Source organism: Falco peregrinus, chromosome 4, assembly GCF_023634155.1.
Source record: "Falco peregrinus isolate bFalPer1 chromosome 4, bFalPer1.pri, whole genome shotgun sequence".
Classification (NCBI taxonomy): domain Eukaryota; kingdom Metazoa; phylum Chordata; class Aves; order Falconiformes; family Falconidae; genus Falco; species Falco peregrinus.
Window position 1 is genome coordinate 112797249 of NC_073724.1, and position 20728 is coordinate 112817976.

The following is a 20728-nucleotide window of genomic DNA, read 5'->3' on the forward strand; positions in this document are numbered from 1 at the left end:
TAACACAGACTTTTTGCTAAGGTCACTGGGAACTTTTGGGTTGCTTTTTGAAAGTGTGAGGCCAAAACCAAATCTTGTTGGTAAAGAAAAGAGACAGGATGATGCTGTGTAGCCACATTTCATAGAGAGGCTTGATCAGGAATAGCAAGGCACATGCGCTTGTACAGCAAATCCAGCAAACTGTAGCTGCCTTTGGGAAAAAAAAAAAACCAACAACCCTAGGGCTCTCTGTTTTTTAATGCCTACAACACTGTTGGCCAACACAATCTCAGTGAACTGAAAGAACACTTATTTTCTTTTCTGATAACACAGAGGAAGTTCTGGTTTTACTACAAAGTCAGTGCTTCAGGATCCTTAAAAGACTGTCCCAAAACAAGTGCCATATGTTTTTATCTCTTTGATGGCCTGACTAAGAGCATCTATTAGCTGGTTGATCTAAGAATCAGCCACACAATGCCAAATTAATCCTTCTCCAAAAGGTTGAGAAGATGGCATAAAAGGAAGGTGATAGTGATAAAATAATGTATTACTTAGATAAAATTTACTGATGTAATTGCTAACCTGATTTAAATCAGTACAAAAATGAATTAAGACGCTTACAGTTTAAACCTAGTTTAGCTCGTGACTTAAAGCTGAACTGTTGAAATCTGCAATAAGAGTATCTACATGTAGATTTATACCAGTTTAACAAAATTATTTTAAATGTATATCCATAGTTAATGCAGTGTGTCATTTTCATAGCCAATATAATATACATATATATGCATTTATTTTTCCCTGGAAAGGGGTTATTTTTTATATAAAAGGGTTTTTTTAAATGAATGAAATTAATTTTCATTTTTTAAATGAAATTTTTTAAATTTAATTTTTTTAAATGAATGAAATTTACTCATTAGTAAGTCTTTTAGCCTTCTTGCTTGCATATGTAACTTTGGGGATGTGAAAGCATACTCATTTTGAATTTGGAGAACCAGTGCAACAAGTACCCCTCCCCTGCAAACACTCTCCTTGTTGGATGTGCAAGATTTTGCATGTCACTAAAGCTTCCACCTTCCGATGGAATTTTCTGCACTTTTTGCCGACTGCTGCTGTGTACAAAGGGTCTCAAAGAGGGCATAGGTTTTCAGCGACTACACCCTGTGCAGGACAGGTAACCGCATGGTTTCCCAGCTGTGACACACGGCTGCTGCAGAAACTCTGAGTCACTTTGTGCCACTAAAACCATGGCGGACAAGAGGCCGCATCCTCTGCGGCTGCAAGGCACCCGCCTGGAGTAACACCAGGGACCAGCCGCACTGGCCTGTCCCTCTCCGCAGGGGACTTCTCCCAGTGCAGGGACGATGGGTGGCCGGGAAGGAGATGGGGGCAGCAGGCTGCCCTGTGCAGGGAAGGACACCCTTTGGGGGGTAGGTGGGCTTTGGGGAAGAGGAGCCCTTTGGGGAGGAGGACATCTGTTGGGCTGGGGGATGCCTCTCGGTGAGAAGGATGCCCTATCGGGGACGGCAGTGAGGTGCCCTTCGGGGAGGTGTGTGCCCTTTGCAGGAGAGGACGCCCTTTGGGAAGGACCCCCTCTGGGGAGGAGGCCATCTTTACACGCAGGGTGAGAGCCCACCTCCTTGTCACGGCCCTCAGGGGGGACACCGCCCTCCCTCCCCCGCCGCAGCTGGGGCACACACACGGCCGAACCACCGCCCTCCCCCCGGCCCCCCCGACCCGCAGCCCGGCCCAGGAGCCCCAGCTGTGGCAGGCGCGGAGGCCCGGCCCCTCCCGGCGCGGCTGGCCCGGGGCGGGCCCGGGCCCGGGGGCGGGCAGGCGGCGGGGCGGGGAGGCCGCGGCGCGCGGGCCCATTTCAGCGGCGGCGGCGGGCGGCGGGAGCGGTTCCATGGCGGCGCGGGCGCTGCGGGCCGCGGCGCTGGTGCTGCTGGTGGCGCTGCCCGCGGCGCTGCGGGCCGACACGCCGGCCAACTGCTCCTTCGCCGACCTGCTGGGCGCCTGGGAGCTCCGCGTCTGGCGGAGCGGCGGCCGCCACGGCAACTGTTCCCAGGGGGGTGAGACCCGGCGGCTCTGCCCCGTTCCCGTTCCCCGGGGTCGTCCCGGCCTCGCTGGGGGGTGGTCCCCTGGGAGCCTGAGGGAGCAGTGGGGCGTTGCGGGGGGGAGTGGGGCTGTTGCTCCGTGCTCCGAGGCCCTACAACCGTAAGCGGGCGGCGGGCTTCTGCCTCGGCCGTAGCGGCCCCCGTCACCCGCGGGTCGCACCCGGCGGCCGGCCCTGTGGCGGGCGTCCCTGCGGGGCTTAAGGCAGAAAAAGGTTAATTGGAATCGAGCGGTTCGCGTTCGTCAGGCGCTAAGTGGCTTCTGCGGGCAGCGCTCTTGCCCTCCCGCTTCATTTTTGGGTTTTTTTTTTTTTGTCCTTTGTTTCGGTTTGGTCTCAGCAAGGCCTCTTCACGGGCACCACGGGCCTGTGCCGGTTCGCTTCCCCCTCAGCACGCCAGCTCCTTCCCGCCCTCGGCCGGGCCGGGGGCCCCGGGCCTGCTCCTGGAGCTGCCGGCTGCTGAGGGGGCCTGACCGCCTCAGGAGAAGTGCTGGTATTACTGCCCTTGAAGGAGTGATTGTAGTGGGGAGCTGTTAATTGTTGCGTGCCAGTATTAAAAAAAAAATAAATGGTAGATGCTTCCATTTTTCTAAATCATCTTTTTGATGGGGTGAGGCCAGCGGGAGAGGTGGAGGGAGCTGGAGCGTGGGGTGGCAGATGCCTCATCCCAGGTGTTGTAGGGGAAGATTTGTCATTGCAGACACAGTGCCTGAGTGACACAGCGTCTGAGTCCTGTGTGGCTGTATAGCAAGTTACGTTTAAATCAGCTGGTGTCTCCCAGTAACAGCTGTTTGGTGCTGCTGCTAACTGAATGTGCAAATAACTGTCTAGCAGTGGAAAAATAAGCATGTAGACCCACTGACAGCTAAGTGATGTCCCTGAAGTGTGCTTGCTTGATGCCTTTTTGCAGAAGGCTCTTCAACAAGTATATTTTAGCATCTTTTGGAATAAAATAAATGTTACAACCGTCTTTGTACTGATTGATTTATTTTTATCTCTTCTGTGCAATAATGTTTGTATTTCTTGTAGGGCCTGTGGAAAGAAGGGTGCTTGTGGACCTTCAGAAGTTAGATGTGGCTCAGGATAGTCTGGGCAACTATGGTTTCTTCACCTTGATTTACAATCAAGGCTTTGAAATTGTGATAAATGACTACAAGTGGTTTGCATTTTTTAAGGTGAGTTAACTTGGTGTGTTCTGTATCACTGACTGTTTCTAAAATGGCCTATAGTTTGGCTTTTCTTTAGTCCCTGGCTGGTGTGGCGGGGCAGTTGGGACACTTGGTTATTTTTGGCTCTAAGGTTTGCCTGGATCAGTGGCTGAGTAGGGAGCAAAGGGAGGGAAGAGGTATTCATATTCCACACTGGGCTTTATCTGAAAAATCTGTTACAGATGGTGCTGCTTTCCCTTCTGGGCATGCTTAATGCAATTGAAGGCCTTTGTGAAGCTAACTCTCCCAGTAGTCTGGAAGTTGGGTTTTTTTCCAGTTTTCTTCCTGACATCATGGACCCAAGTGAAATGGCAAACATCATTGCTTTTATCTTTCCTTAAAGATGTTCTCAAATGCATAAAAATTTTAGAAAGGCCATCTGTTCTCCTTGCTGGAGGATTTCTAGGATCTTTAAATTTCATTCCAGAATACAACTTTAATAATCCAGAGAATATTTCTGCTGCCTAGAGTTTTTCTTTTGGAATAATACTGTTGTTTCCAGTCCCCTGCTAATGACTTTAGATGAAGCTGAAAAACAGTGCTGGTAGGCAGGGGGTAGACAGGAGAAAACCCACTTGCTAAGGAGTGCTCTGCTGCTGTCCTGATGACTGGCATTATGAATCTGAAGGGTGGTTTGGGGCAATATCTGCAGGATGACTTTGCTACCTGGGAGACAGATGTTTTTGTGCAGTAAGACTGCCCAGTTGGTCAGTGCAGCCCTAGGCAGGAGCAGTGGATACATTTCTTGGTTGTTTCAGGAAGCATGATCTTGTGTCTAGCTTCAGATGAGCTGATAGGAAATACCAGGCCTTAGCCAAGCATAAAAATCTCTGAACCTTGGCTAGTAGGAAGGAGGGTGAAGAAGTGACTTCTGCTTTAAATTGTCTTTCTGGGAGCCGAGGTAGATGGTTTATTTCACAGCAGCTATTTTCAAGTCGGTGTTTTCAGCTGTTTACAAAATGAGTGATCCACTCTTCCAGGACACCTGTAATCATTACTGAATAGAAATGGTATATGAGGCTCCAATTTAAATGCAGCTTCCTCCATGCTGATTTGAGCTCACTTAAGAGAAGGGGTTGTGTAGGTTGTTTTACAAGACTAATGGTGAAGTTGTTTACATGCTCTTTTGTTGTTAACTGGGTTAACCCCAGCAGGCAACTAAGCACCATGTGGCCACTCTCACTTCCCCCCAAAGTGGGGCGGGGGAGAGAATAGGAAGGGTAGAGAAGTGTGAAAACTCAAGGCTTGAGTAAAGGTGTGTTAATAGGCAAAGCAAAATAAATTTGTTTGCTACTTGCCACCAACAGGCAGGTGTGAAGCAATTTCCAGGAAAGCAGGGCTTTGTAACACACAATTGTTGCTTAGGAAGGCAGATGCTGTAATTCTGAATGTTCTTTTCTCCTCCTTTCCCCAGCTTTTATTGCTGAGTAAGATGTTTTATGGTATGGAATATCCCTTTGGTTGGTTGGGGTCAGCTGTCTCCTCTCACAGGTTTTTTGTGCAGCCCCAATGTACTCACTGGCAGGGCACTCTGAGGAGCAGAGGAGGCCTTGATGCTGTGTAAGCACTGCTCAGCAATAATGAAAACGTTCTTGTGTTATCAAAACTGTTTTCATCACCAATCCAAAACCTGGCACTTTAAGAGCTACTCTAAATGAAATTATCTCCCAAAACTAGCACTCTTACTATAGTACATTTTAAAAATAAGAATGCTGTTGTGTAAGACAGGGTCTTATACTTGAGCAAAAGCAAAGTGTGAGAGAAATATCTGATTGACATCCTCTCATCTGTATAGGGTAGTGACACTAAATTGCTGTGATGTACAGTCCTTATAGGTTTGGCAGGTGATACAGCAAAAGCTACAGATGCTGAAGGGTACTCTTAACTGGGCAGAATTACTCTGAAACTTCTCAGGCAGGGACACCTCTGCAGGCTTCCCTACAGTGGGAGGGCCTGCCTCAAAAGTGGCAGGAATTGCTGCCTCTCTGAGGACAGTGGAGGGGACTAAAAAAAAACTAACTTAAACTAATTTTAGAATGTGAGGGATAGTAACAGTGAGTGGCCTGTTCTGGAATGTAAATGGATCTGTTGGGCACCAACTTGAAGACAATTGAGGGTCACTGAAGGCTCTATTGCTGCTATCTATGCCTTGTGAAATATATCCTGGGAAGATGAGCACTAAGTCAAGTGACTAAGTGCTGGTCTTGTGTGTTCCTCTGTATGTGTGAAAATGTAAATGCATGGATTTGCAATAGTACTCTTAAACAGTATACCAGTACTGTGTTACAGAATAATTTAGGCTGGAAGGAGCTTCTGGAGGTAATCTGATCAATCTTACTGCTCAAAACAAGTTGAATATACACCTGAGCAGTAGCAGTGCACAGTAGCTTGCACTTCATGGTCATGAATATGGCTTAGCCCTTTGTAGGCAAATGGATTAATTGTTAGTTTTCAAGTTGTTTTTCGTATTAAGAAATAGCAGGCTTGTTTGGGTCATTGTTCAGTAGTAGGCAATCCATCAGTGAGACATGCTTAAATTAAAGGCTTCTTTCCTTAAATATTAGAGAGGATTAGAGCTCAATTCAGTTACTCTCTATAATTTTACTGCTGTAAAGGAAAGAACAGATCACCAAGATGCAAGTATAATGGCCAATAAGTATGAGGAAACACCACCTTACTTGGGAAATGTGGCTTTTGCTGCAGACAACTAGCTGACTTTGTTAGGCCGTGACTTGCAATACTGTCTTTCTGCAAAACTTACTTTACTAGTCCCAGTGGGGACTTGGGGGAGAAGTGGTTTCTTATGAACTGCTTGACCTTGTGACGTATTTAGGTATGCATATCTGTTTACTTTTAATCCAGTAAGTAGACATACAAATAGACATACAAAATACCAAGCCCTGGTATAAACTAAAAAAATGTGGTTTCTTCTATCAAATGCAGCTAGGATCTATTCCATCATCTTCTGCTATAAAGCTTCTAGGGGACAAGTAATGTGTTCTCTAAAGCATGCACTGAGCAGATTTTTACCTGAAAGTAATGTAAACCTAGCAGGCTAAATTGGCTTCGTGTTCATCATAATCTAGAAGCCCTTTGTGTAAAATAGGGTAAACTAGAATGCTAACTGGTGAGGGCTTCTTCCCTGGAAATGCTGCAAGAGGAAAGCATGAAATCAATCACTTAGATTGCTTGGCCTTGATTGCTGTTGAGACTGTGGAAAGTCTTAGACAAAGTCCCTTTGGAATTCGTAAAAAAGAAGAATTATCTTTGCTGGCAGTCTCTTGTTTACAGCAAGAAGGTATAGAACTAGTATGTTTAATATGAAGTAATTTGCTATTGTTTTTACTACTTAGTAAAATTACTTAGTTTCACTCTGAAATAGTCTTCCAGTGTCAACAGTATTCTGGACATCCTGCTTGATTATGAAATGACTCTTGGGTTCATAGAGCAGTTTGTGGTGGCGGAACAGCCATAATGCAGAAAGCTTTACACATCTTCCGTGGCTATGGGTTTGGGCTTGTCAGGGAAGTATTCATTACTTAAAGGCCCCTCATAAATTTCAAGTTCTGTTTATGTTGCACTAAAGTTAAATTATGTGGCTAAAACACCATCATGGTGACAGGGCAGATAAAGCATCCTGATTTACCTACAGTGATGCTTTAATGCCTTCCTTATATTCTGCCATCCAACGGAGGATGGAGTTGCTAGGCAAAACTAACAGGAAGCAGTATTTAAGCCAATGCAGGACTTAACGTGTTTCAAGCACAGAAGTGCAACTGGTGCTAATTAAGCAAAAATACACTAGAAGTTCAATGTTGAAGAATGCAACTATTAATTACTAACAAGAATGCTATGGGCTTGTCTAAATGGTGGTTTTGTCAGAGCTACTGTGCTGTGTGGATAGAGACACAGCCTGTTTGATGATGATACATGTTTCAGTGAGTTTTTAATAGCCTTTTGTTCCTGTGGCTTACTAAATAGACACCTACTAAAAATTTCATAGGGCCTCGCTGCCTTTATAAGTTATTTGTTCTTTCAGCTGGGGGCTGCAGGGAAATGACTTCCCACACAAAAGGAGTGGATTGGGTGAGCATATTGATGTATTTTTTTCTCAGTTTGCTTTAATAGCTTAAGTAAAGAAGCTTTAACTGTTTTATTTCTAACTATTGTTGTACTTGTCCCTCAAGGCTTGTCAAGTTAAATGCAGCATCCTACTGCATTCTTGCATTTTGCTTCTCGCAAGTTGTAGTTACTTTGCCAGATGTTTGTTTGCAGCACAAAATAACTTGTTTTATGGGAACGCTCTTGTTTCTTATTCAATGTGTGCTGCTGAAACATCCCTATACTGAACTTGGATGTGAAGTTGGTATACTGACTCTTGGCAGAAGCTTGAGCATGTGCTTCTGCTGGATGATATATCTTGCATAGTCCTACAGAATTGTTATAAGGCTTTAAAGATTATTTTTTTTCCCCCCAAGGGCAAAAGAAATGGGAACAGCATAACATAAAAAGCTAGAGTGAGGCTGAAAGGAAAGTTGAGGCTGATTTGTTTCAATTACTTGATATCTTTGTAGTATTTATTTAACATGAAGGCTACCACTTTGAAGGGAGACAGACTTGTAATATTCTCAGTTTGTCCCTTAAGCTAAATGGTACTACTTCTGACTTTTGAGATGCCCTCTAGCAAAAATCAAAAGTCTGGCATTTTCTCACATTTAAACATTAGCACTACTTCAGCAAAAAGAAAGAAATTGATTATAGAATATTCCACTAAAGTTACTAATCTCTTCCAGACTGACTTGGTGACATCTTTGTCATATGTCTTACTTTTTTTTGTTTGGTTTTTTTCCTTTTACTCCCCCCACCCCCCCCCCAAATTTGGTTAAAACCAAGGACTGCTGTTCTGAAATTACAATCACTTGTCTAGACTGGCTGTTAATGTTTAAATTTCAGAATATTAAAAAAACTGCATCTGAATGCATTTTATTACATGTTGCTAAAATAAGCAGAGGTGTTAGAGTTGCTGATGCTATTTAATCATCCTGCAAATCAATTGAAGGATAACTTTTATTTTAGTTGGGCTTACTCTAACTGGTAATGCGCGACTGCTGCTTCCCTAAAGTGTAGAACTGAAAGCATAAATCTCCGAATTGCAGAATGTTCCCTAGAGGGAAGAAAATGCATCTGTAGTTTATATTTGCTTGCGTTTTATGTTGGGTAGCAAGATGAAGCCATTTATTCTGATACCTTCTGTATTTTTGTACAGTAGGGTGTCTGCAATCCTCTTTCAATTAAGAAAGTGATTTGCATATTACAAATGCTTCAGCACACTTGTAGATTTGATGAAAAATGAGTGGTAAGTCTTAATGTATAGGGTAGTCCTGCCTCCTGAAACTTGAGTTGGCTTACTGCCTGAGCATTGCTTAAATTGAGAACAAAAGATGTAAAAAGAAAATGGGATGGCAGCCTGTGTGTGTAGCACTACTGAATCCCTGTTAAATGCTGTGTCCAATAAGGCCTCCATCCTTTCCTGTTTTCTGCTTATGGAGATTAAAAATTTAAAGAAAGCTTTAAACAATTATACTTTATTTGGACTAGAATTGAACATGCAATTAGATTATGTTGTGCTGACCAACACAGTAAAGATGTTACTAAAAGTATACTGTACCGAAAAGCTTACCTAGGGTCAGGTACGCAAGAGCAAGCTTTGCAGTTTAGGTACATGAAGCCTTTTAAGGTTAATGTTGGAGCTGCTTGGCTAAATTCTGGCCTGAGGCAGAGTCACATGAGTTGTCAGACTTGAGAAAAATATGCATTTGAAATTAAATTGAAGCTTAAAGTTTTCAAAACTCAGAATTTGAATTGTGAATATAGTTTGGGTGCCTTTCTACAGGAGTTGTTCCAGATTGGTCAGACCACTGGATGGAGTTTAGTTAATGTTGCAGATGTGAGCATTGACTAAAACTATCACGTGACATGGCTGCAGTGGTCTTTTATTAACTTAACAAGATGGTTTTCATTTTTAAGCCTGCAGAAGAAATGTGTGTACCGCTTGTCCAGTGCTTACGGGTGGTCACAGCTGTGTGGCTGTTGTCTTCCATGAAGAAGACAAGATGCTGTTTTATGATGAGTTCTGCAGATGTGCTGGGTACTGTGCTGGTGGCTTCAGTTGAATCCTGCGTTGTAATTCACATCCACCAGTCAGTGGTTGTTCAGTGCAACGGTACCATGCTCCTGTATGACTGTTAGTCAGGCAGACATACTCATGATAGGTCCTCTAAAACCAGTGCAGTTAGACTTGCTAGGTCTAGTCTGTCAGAGCCCTTCTCTGGTAGCGATAAGAAATGCAGCACTTGGGTTTCACAATGAAGCATATCTTCAACTGTGTACCTTCTGGTAGTAAACAGTGGGTGTCATTGTCATGGCGCTGATGACGTTTTGGTTCCTCTAACATGTGGCCCAGTGGGAAGTTACCTAGCTTGTAGAAATTAATCGTAAGTATTGGGGTTTGTAAAGGTTTCTGTGCCACTTCTCTATATCAGTGGCTCTCAAAAGTCAGGGGGGTGGAGAAATAAAATTGGGACGTTATGGGTATATTTTAATTTACTAGCTGATTATGGCTTTTGGACTTCAAATTCCCTTTATCCAGGTGTCGTTGACGGGCCATGGTTTTGAAATCTTCATGTCTACTTTTTAAAGCCAGTTTAGTAGTAGCTTACAGTCTGCTAGTCTACAAAAACATAGCTACAGAGGACTTGAATAGCTTAATTTTTAGCTTCTACACAGACTGTCTGAAACAGGCTTTTGTCTCTTGTTTATCTTGAGCATCACCAGTAACTGTCCCCTCACCTTCCTGGTTTTGCTAATGTTTGAACTAAAAAAACAGCATAAGAAACTTGCTAAATTCACTTCCCTTGAAGTTGCACAAACAGTACAAATACTATTCTGCTAATTATCCAGCTAAATATTAAAAAAAGCAATAGATTTAATCTCCAGGAAAAGGAGAGTGATTTCTAGGAGGAAAAATAAAAGGCAAGTTGTTTTAATTTGCTAGTTAGCAGGTAACTCGGTGCCTTTTTTCTGTGAAGATGTCCCAAGTCTGTTCCACTTGTTTTGATTCAATATAACTCTCTGTGCTAGGCAGGATCTGTATCTGATTGTTGCAGGAAGCAGGCCTGTTCCTTGAGTAACAGTCAAGTATTCAGACTGAAGGTCTATGCTTAAGAATGGTTGTGCTTGGTCTTGTTTTAATCTGTGGCAGCTTTTAGGTAGAAAAGACAAGTAGGTATTACTTGGTTCTACATGACACTGTAAATTAAACTGCTGTCATAGTAACTTACCAATATAAAGTCAGTAACCTGCTGTGAAGAGAGTATTTCTTAAAAGTAATTTCTGGATGTTGCCCTTGGTGTTTGGCCAAGTGTAGTTATTTCCCACATTGCACAATCTTGAACAGTAAGATAGGGTGAATAGAACAAGGTGACAGCTCAGCCTTCTGGTGCCCCCATCCTGCTTCAGTCAGCAAATATGCTTGCCTTACTAGACAAGCAAGGATCTAGATGTAATGCCTCTGCAACCTCTGAACTGGGGACAAAGCAAATACCCATTGTTCTGAAACAGAGCATTAACCTTTAATTTTATCCCTGGGATGACAGACTTAATTTCACTATGTGTTCTTCTGGTTCTTCACAGAGCCTTGACAGTCACAAACCTCTCAGTCTATTTACTTTATTTTCAGTCTAGAGGCATTTCCATCACTATAAGCCACCACCTTTAGTGAAGAGGCTGAGCAAGCGTTTTGTTGAAACATAGCTACAAAATCTCTCTACATTGTACATGTACAACTCAAACAGGGTGGGAGTTAATACCATTGGACTAGAAAACTTTGATTCTAAGTGATTTGTGTGATTAGAGAAGTTAAAGCTTTTGTTGTGTGGGGGTTTCAGGCTCCTCTGTAGCTCATGACAAAAGAGACTTTAACCTTGAGATGAGTAAAGATCCTTTCCTCTGCCCCAGGACATTCTGATGTCAAAGAATTGCAGATCCAGGAAATTTCTGCAGCTGGGCAAAGCGTTAGTGCTAACTGTTGTATAAAGACACATTTTACTGAATAGATTAATTTATTACTTCTCTTCAGTGATAAATGAAGAGCTGTGTGGCTGAATGAGGAAGTATTAGGACTTGGGACTTCAGGCTTTAGTAACACTCGCCTCACTGCCAGCTTCAAATGAGTGACTCAGTGGATCATCCTTTCTTATTGTTTTATTTTGATAGTTCACATGAAATTGTTTTGTGATGTTCTTCCACCACAGCTCAAACTTAAAGCAGCTGCAGGAAGTTTCATCTTTTGTTCTGATTTATAAAACAGAAATGCCATAGCGCAATTCTCCATGAGAAGTTACTGGAAGAGGAACACAAGGAGGTGCTATCACCCCTGTGTTTACTTTTCGTGCTGGTATGAGTCTTAGTTTCTCAAACTTTTGTAGCACTCCAGGGCTGGTTTGGCTAATCACAAATTTGGTGCAAGAAACCATAGGGTCTGGAAGACAAGGCTAAGTAACAGGTCTTCTACATTTTATCTAGAAAGTAACTGTTGAACACAAACAATTAGCACCTGTTAGTTGATACTGATACTAATGCATACTTTGTAAAAGTGCAAGTCACAACCTGTTTGTCTTGATCAGTTTCTTCCATTTGCTTAACCTCTAGAGTGTATGTTGGCCACTTCCCTGAAACATAAGCAAGCAGCAGCTGGATGGGTGGGGACTACAGCTATGCTAACAAATACATGTACTCAATGCAAGTGTAATCTCTGTACATTACAGTACAAAAAGGAAGGCCAGAATGTAACCAGCTACTGTAATGAGACTCTACCAGGATGGGTGCATGATGTACTTGGCCACAATTGGGCTTGTTTCAGTGGACACAAGGTTTCTTCATCTCCCTCAGATGTGCACATAAAGGAGCTACCTCTCCAGAAGCCCGGGGGAAGGTAAGCAACAGATAAGTGACATTTTACTGGACTAAAACATTTGGTAACTGTTCTTCAGGCTTCACCTAAAACCATATGGACAAATTTTGTTACCGAGGGCAAAGCTAATGCCATTCATAATGTTGGAAATAAACCTGAATGCACGAAAACGGGACGCTGCCTGTCACATCACGGTTTCTTCTTCAGTCTCTGGTGAAGTCCAGTTACAAAAATGGCATGTCTAAAGAAGATGAGTATATTCTTACAGTTAGTCTATCTGAAATTTCAGAAACCTTGCCTTGATCCAATAATTGCACGTTTCTTTATCAGTACTTGCCAGAAGACCTTTCCAGAGTTAGTCTTTTCCATATTCAGTTTAGAGAACACCTTTAGTGTTCAGTCCTAGTCTTTTCTTACTGTTTTATTTGGTTGCTTTTGTTTGCAGACTTTATGTGCACAACTTTGACTTTGTGAATGCTATCAATACTCACCAGAAGTCCTGGAGAGCAACAAGATACAAGGAGTATGAGCACTTTGCCCTGGAACAACTAATTAGAAGAGCTGGGGGTCTCTATTCCAGAGCTCCAAGGTACTAAGGCCTTTTGTTTTGCCATAAACCCCACTGCCGCAAAGAATCTGCTTTTGTTTTCCTGGCTCTTCCTAGCTGTGTCTTGGCTTGTAGTTCAGATGTTGAATTAAGTATCAAGGCCTTCCAGCTCACTTTCATGGAGTGCCAACATATTTCTTCATTTGAATGATGATTCTGAGCATCTGTTGTCTCAAGCAGTTGAGGCAAATAGGGTCAGCTACCCTTTAATCTTGCTCAGTAACTCACTGCTGAATTCATACATGCAGGGAGGAAGTCAGGACAGTCTCAGCTGTCATGTTACTTTTCCTGTCTACACATCAGCTGCTTGCTGTAGTCAGGAGTTTCTGCTTGACCATCTTACTGGTTCTGCTAGTTTATAATTGCAATAAACAAGTAGTGAACAGCATTCTGCTATTAAACATGAATAATAAAGATTTTCTTTGGGAATTTCCTGCTTACTTTGATAACTTGCCATGCCTGCAAACAATGTCCTCTACCAAGGGTAGAGTGTCTCAGTGAAAAGGCATAAAGTAGCCTGAGAGTGCCTTCAGGGTCTCGCAGATCACATGGCAGAGTGGTAATGGGGATGGATGCCTGGTCACCTACAGTAATTTGATAACTGGAGTTCTTTGATCTGAAGATTCCCTTCTTCACAGCTGTTTTACCTTCTTTGTATTTTTGCTTTTTCCACTCTTGATACTGCTGTGGGTAGGAATGCTACTCACTTTTCCAAACTGTGGCAGTTGTATGTTTGTAGAAGGTCCTACTGTACAGCAAAACTTCTGATTTGCATGGGAGTATCATGCAGATTATCATGGTGCCATCCTACAGACAGAAGTCAACTTGTAGATGGTCTTAAATACAGTAACCAATTTGGAAGCTCTGTTGCACCATGCAGTGTCATGACAGTATTTTGTTGGCCCTGTCATGCTTTCAGAACAGACTCCAGGGTCTGGTGTTTGTGAATGGCACTTGATGGCATGACTTAGGGGACAAGCATGAGGTTAAGTGAAAGCTGAATGCAGGAAGCTCTTGGTTTGCTGATATACGAGCGCTACGTGGCTGCAAGTGGTAGACGAGGACAAGTAACATTCAATGTTTACTTCCATATTACTTCCACAGTAAAAACTTGCTCCAGGGAAGTCTCTGGGGCAAGTGGGACTGCAGTTATTGGAGTGTTGATGTAAGCTGTGTCTGCAGTTAAGTAGTCTGTAGTTGCTGTCAGTGTGTGCTGCCAAGATGGGGTGCCTCTGCAATCGGATATTCTACATACCCTGTGATGGCAGAGGTGTCAAATAGCTGTTGCAGAGCTGTGTTGCCACAGTCATTGAGAGTTACCTTGGCACTTCAGGTTGGTCTGAAAGTATTTGACCTTACCAGCTTGTGGATAGTTCATAATATAGTTCCCTCAGGGAGGGATTCGAGTAGGTCTTGCATCCTGCTGAAACTAATCTCTTGAGATTGACACCCATCTAGTTTATGTGGAGACTATTTCAAATTACTTAGTGTGAAATAAGTGCAACTACTCAGAAGCATTTTCTCCTCTTTAGACCAAAGCCTGCACCTCTAACACCCGAGTTACTCAAAAAAGTTTCAAGCTTGCCAGATTCCTGGGACTGGAGAAATGTGAATGGTGTCAATTATGTCAGCCCTGTTCGGAATCAAGGTAAAAAAAAATAAATCACAACTCTGAATGAGATCCTGTAGAGCTGCTTTGATGTATGTTGTTATTTGCTGTTAACAAAGTGTCTTGCAGTTGACAGATTGCACCTTCACTATGAATAACCTGTGGAAATCGGGTGGAGTCCTGGCTGACAACACAGTGCCAAAAATGCAAAAATAGGTGGTGGTACTGGCATATCCAAACAGCAATGTCTCTTGCTGGATTGAAAGCAAATTACCACCATGCCCTGCGTAAAGACAGCTGTCAGGTTTTGTCCAGTCTTAGTCATGGTTTTCTGCATGCTGACAGCACTGACGTGCATTTAATTCTTTCCCTAATTCCTGCTGATGGAAAATGACCATGTGGCTTTAATGAATAAACCCATGAAAAATTTATATTGCTTCCAAATATTATCACCCCAATAACTTCAGGAGTTATTTAAATGGCTAGTTGCAAGAGGACGTGTCAGTCACTATGAAAAGTATGGACACTGATAAATATAGAATACTTGTAAACCTGTTTTTTTCCTTTGTTTACGTATACCAGAATAGTACCCTCTTTTTATTCTACAAGAAATGCTTTTATGACACTGGTGTGGGACACCTCAATTAGATAGTTACATACTGGAGGCCAGGAGTGGAGTTGGTTAATATGTCCCTTCCCTGCTCCACTGTTTTCAAACAAACTTGCATCTACTGGTAGCTGTCTGGCTGCAACTTTGAGGGGAAGGGAACATAACACTAGCATGGTGGGGAGTGGATGATTTAAATCACTGGTCCCTCATTTATGGCTTAGTTCTGTCAGATGCTACCAGCTGGACTCCTGGTAGCAGAGGAAGCATAGGAAAGCTTGTGGAAGTTCTAGCTCACAAGCTGACGTGTGGCATCACTGAAAGATGGTGACAGGAAATGATATGGACCTATGTAGGTACGAGTCCTGTACTTTCTCCTGGTGTGAACATCCAGAGGGCTCTTTTATCTTCCAAACTGTTGAACACTTGGTCCCAAATTTCCTTTCTCCATTGTGTTGCTTCAGAGTTTCTCTAAAGGATAACTAATCTATTGCTTCCAATAATAAAACTGCCTACACTTTTCCTGTCATCTGAGAATCCATGCTGAGTATGTTAAATGTCTGAAATATGCATTCTGCTCCATTAAATTAGAATTGTAGCTTTCAGGCTTTAGTAAAAAAGACAAAAAAATCCCACCAAAAAAACCCTCTTCAAAAGATGGCCTCATGCAAAATAATGCTGACATACAAGCTATCATAAGCAAGACTTAATTTGTATGATTTTCTAAGGCACTGGATATCAATGCTTCATTAAAATGATTAGAAAGTCTTAGTTGTATATCATTAAGATTATTAGATGACTAATTAGAAAATGCCATGGGGGAAAAGGCTGCAAGCAGTAAGATGCAAATTGTCTGGCACATACAGAGAGAATTGTATGAATTACAAGGTTGTGGCTTCTGAGATCTTGCATGCTTGTGGAGTCACTGTCCTTTACCCAAGGAGAAAAAAATACAGCATCTGAAGGGGACAAGAATTAAAAGGGAAATGTGTATACTCTGTAGAATACCTTGAGACATGGCAGGCTTCACGCAACTTGGATTGTAATATTTACTGCCAGCATATTGGCATCCCTGCTAGCATTTCCTGTAGTCAAGAAAGTAAAGGTTGAGCTCTTGGGTTGTTTATAGGGCAGTAACTGCATCTTTGAACCAAGAGATGTGTAGTCTTTGAAGACAGCCCTGTCATTGCTTGTTGTCGACTTTACAGAGGGTAGAAGAGGGGAACCTATGGATTTTGTTAGATTCAAGTGTGTAGTTCCAATTTCTTGCTGACTACATTCTGCAAGCTTTTTCTGCAGGTCAAAATAGGTGAAAAGCTTGGTCTGCTAGTTTTTCACTACATGTGCTGCATCTCCTCCTTACTCGTAATACAACAGCCCTTTGTGGTAGTGAGTGGAATCTGGTGTGGCTGAAGCTCTAACTGACTCTGGAAGAGAATTTGTGGGAAGTCTCAGAACTATTGCAGCTGTGTTGGCTCTCTGCTGCTACAATGTTGTTGTCATGCTATGGGCCTCACAAATACTACTGTGGTAGCAGGAGAGAAATCTTATCAAAACCCCCAACAGACTTCAGACTGAAACGGTTGCATTAAATGTGGGGGTTTTTTTTACACTTTGTCACACAAAATGCAATAGTGTTCTTCAGCATGGCCCATCTTGGGTGCTGTGACTACAGTGAGTGGGAGGCACCTTTCACTGCTTCAGTTTGCCCTGCTGGGCAAAGAGTGTTCATGTTCAGGCTGATTTTGCTCCTTCTCTTCAGGGTTACATCTAACTGAGTGAAGGTGCAATTTCACTTGCCTTTGTAATAGCTCTGCTTTTATACACCTACACAGTTCAGGAGGAAATATTTTGTTTTGTTCCTCAAGCCTGCCTCATTTTCATAGCTCTGCAAAATTTGAGTTTCCTACTGTCAGGAAACAAAAGGAAATTGGGCACCTTGGTGACAATCAGTAGATAAAATAGGACCTCATCCAAGTAATTGTCCTTTCCTGTGATGCTTGTCAATTTACTTCCAAAAGTTTTTAAGTGTTACAGGAAGCTCCTAGGGAGTGAAGGGGCCTAAAGCTAGAAGCAACACTAAATTTTGATGCAGAAGTAAGGAGACGTAACTCTGCCAGGAAATAGAAGGGAAATTAAGGTGCCTCTGAAAAGCCAGTGTACAATTACATGCCCTTGGGAAGTAAAGCGAGCTGGGATGAATCCACTGTATGAAACCTGCTATTTATACCACTAGTGTCTCAGAAGTCTGTTATTTTAGGGGTAGCTCTAGAAGTGGAATATTTTTTTTCAACTGGAAATTACAGAGTTAAGTTCATTGGTAGTTTGAAATAACCTGGAACAATATTGTCAATGTTCACTTAAAATACGTCTGTGCGCCCTTAGCATACATGCTCCGTAAAGGGTTATGGTCTGAGGCAGTAGGTCATGAGCCTTCTCAGCCCTGCTAATGTGATTCCTGTAGGGGCATTCTGTAGGGACAGCATAGCTCTTAAATGATCCTATTGAAAACACTGAAGAGTAATATATTTCTTATTCTTGAATAAGCTCATTGTTCCTTCAGAAGTTATTAGAACTGTTATTTGAATTGTGTGTTTAAAAGCTAAATGTATATTTAAATTCTTTTGCTCTATCGGTGTTCAATTTCTGATCACTGTCAGGTAGGCTTTCAGTGTTTTCAGTGGGCTCTAACAGTAGTTGTACCTGAATGCAGGTGACTTGCCTTGTTTATGCTACTGACTCCTTTTCATGGTTCTTTTTTCTACTCTTGAGGCTCGTGTGGCAGCTGTTACGCGTTTTCCTCCATGGGCATGCTGGAAGCAAGAATACGTATCCTCACAAACAACACTCAGAAACCAATCTTTAGTCCCCAACAGATTGTGTCTTGCAGCCAGTATTCTCAGGGTAAGTACACTGGTATATACGAAGATAACTTGGTAACAGTAATGCTGCAGAAGAAGACCGTATATTAAAAAATTCCATGCCTTCCCCATCACCCACAGTTCAGGTTTTTTCATAAAGTATCTGGCAAGCTACAGTTTATTGTACTTCTATTTTTTGAAAGATGGCAGAAAATATTCCAGAGTTGTCAGCCCAGCTTCCTATAGGGGTGGGATTGAACCAGGAGCAGGTAGCCTCATGCTCAGGATGCTATTGGATTTTAGGTAGGTCTGCCTAGGAGATGGGGAGTATCCAAGGAGCAGGGCTAAAAATACAGCTAAATAGCAACGCATACCTAGAAAAGTGGAACTAAAATATCTTCCCAAAACCATATTCAGAGGGAGAAGGAGCATACTGAGAGGGGTGGATGAGCAAAAGCAAAGACTAAAGCTTTCTAAAGAACAGTACCCGTGTTAGGGCAGGTCTGGTTACTGGATGTAACAGGGAGTGTCAGGAGCAATTGGATGAGAAGGTGGTCCATGCATTTTAGTGTTACTAGTACAGCTCCCACTGATGTGAATTTTGTCTTGTGTTTCAAAACTAGCTATAGCTAACTGGAATACTAGGGTTAGCTGCTCGATGTAGTTAGTGTTTGATACTGTACCTAAAAGTATTCTTAAAAAAAAATTGAGTAGAAGAGTCTCTCGCCTTAAATAATTCTTCAAGGGAATAAGCAGAGATCTCTTTTCTTTTTTGTTGAGTTTTTTTTGTTTTTGTTTAGGCTGCGATGGTGGCTTCCCATACCTCATTGCTGGAAAGTATGTCCAGGACTTTGGTGTGGTGGAAGAGGACTGCTTCCCTTACACAGCCCAAGATTCTCCATGCACCTTCAAGCGCAGCTGTTACCACTACTACACTTCTGAGTACCACTATGTTGGTGGTTTCTATGGAGGCTGCAATGAAGCCCTGATGAAGCTTGAGCTTGTTCTGCATGGGCCAATGGCTGTTGCCTTTGAGGTTTATAGTGATTTCATGCTTTATAAAGAGGGGATCTACCATCACACTGGGCTCCAGGATGACTTAAATCCTTTTGAATTGACCAATCATGCTGTATTGCTGGTGGGCTATGGTACAGAACCAGAAAGTGGTGAGAAGTTCTGGATTGTGAAGAACAGCTGGGGCACCTCGTGGGGAGAAGATGGTTACTTCAGAATCCGCCGTGGCACTGACGAATGTGCGATTGAAAGCATTGCAGTGGCTGCAACTCCTATTCCAAAATTATAAATGTGGAGGTCTTCATCCAGTGCCTTGTCCCCAGCCATCAGAACATATTGTTAGAAACTGCAGTTAAAATCTGTCCCCCAGCTTGAACAGGGGAGTTTTAATGAAATTTTCAAGAATAGAGCTAACAGTTTCCCTAGGTGAGAGGATGAATGTAGTTAGCTCTGCTTTGTGCACTGAAGGCTTCCTCTCTAATTTGGCAGTAAACCACCTAGAATGTTGTGGTGGTTTTGGTAATAGTGGTGATAGTTATTCACCACTGGATATACATCTTCAGTCACCAGTTACGTTTTCTTCCGTTGACAATCTTGAACTTCAGATCTCAGAGGGAAGCATCTGTTAATGATAATCTGTAACTACTCTGAAAGGACACTGTAGTGCCTTACTTCTCAGAAAGCAGGAAGTCACTGCAATTTAGAACATAAATTGGGGAGGGAATGGGCAATTACACTGATTAAAAGGAAATTTTAAAGCTTGAAGTGTCCTGCAAAAACTGCATGTCAAACCCTTATGACAATAAAAATCAATTCTACTTTTCAAGCTGTAACTAAATGTTCCAGTTCTGGATTTTATTGCTGTGCTTTGCAATTGATCATAGCGGAGTTCAATAAAAATTACAAGCTTTTATAGGAGTTTGTACTTGTGGAAGTAGTTGGTTCCTTCAGTGGCCTGTCTTAAGTTTTGAAGTTCCTGTCAAGATCCAGACAGATGGGGAAGGAGTATGAGAAGGGAGAGGAGCTAGGAATCATCCAGCTGACATCAAGATTCTCACAGCAGCATCAAGCAAGGTTGTCCAGGAGCCCAGGATATGGGACATTTCATTGAGTAAATTGGCTAATTCCCCTGTAATCCTGTGAAGTCCTCTCTGTTAATCTGTTGCCCTATTCCTTTCAAATATACAAGGTAGAAAACCAGAGTTGGGGAAGGGGGGGATAGCAGCACTTGGAATTAACCATTTCTTTCCAGATGAAACTGTAATGCAGTACTTGGTGAATGCAGCACTGGTCTCTGCTCTTCATTGTGGGTAAATAGGAGTGGCTTAGAGGCGAGTCCCAATTTCATGGGTAGAAGAGGACTTCTTTGGTAATCTTCTGTTAAAATAATACATGACCACAGTAGTTAATTATTTTTACATACAAAACACAATCTTAGGTTTTGGGGTGGGTTTTTTAGGGTGTAGGGAAACTTATAAAATACAGAAAAATGGAATGGTTGTAAGCAAAATATTCCATTTAAATTAGAAAGGAGAACTCCCTTTTACTTCAGTAGCGGAGTTTCACAAGAATTGCCTGATTCTGATTTGTTCAAACTGAGGGATAGGAGAAAGGTAGTGTCATTTCTGTTTTTGAACCCTCTGCCAAAAAATACCAAGCCGTATTTGGAAATTTAGAACTTGTGTTTTGCCAGAATTTCATCAAGGACCTCTGGAAGTACTTGTATTCTGCATTGGCTTGTTTTAGCTGAGGAAATTGGGGA

General features: G+C 42.5%; 1 protein-coding gene across 1 annotated transcript; it reads left to right on the forward strand.

Annotated features, from left to right (window-relative positions):
* The first annotated feature begins 1820 nt into the window (after positions 1 to 1820).
* Positions 1821 to 19884, forward strand: CTSC (cathepsin C). The gene is made up of 7 exons (XM_055802609.1): positions 1821 to 2048; positions 3119 to 3264; positions 12123 to 12289; positions 12714 to 12857; positions 14408 to 14523; positions 17864 to 17995; positions 18753 to 19884. The coding sequence occupies exons 1-7, from the start codon at positions 1883 to 1885 to the stop codon at positions 19253 to 19255; spliced, it is 1374 nt and encodes a 457-aa protein (XP_055658584.1). The 5' UTR covers positions 1821 to 1882; the 3' UTR covers positions 19256 to 19884.
* The last annotated feature ends 844 nt before the right edge of the window (positions 19885 to 20728 follow it).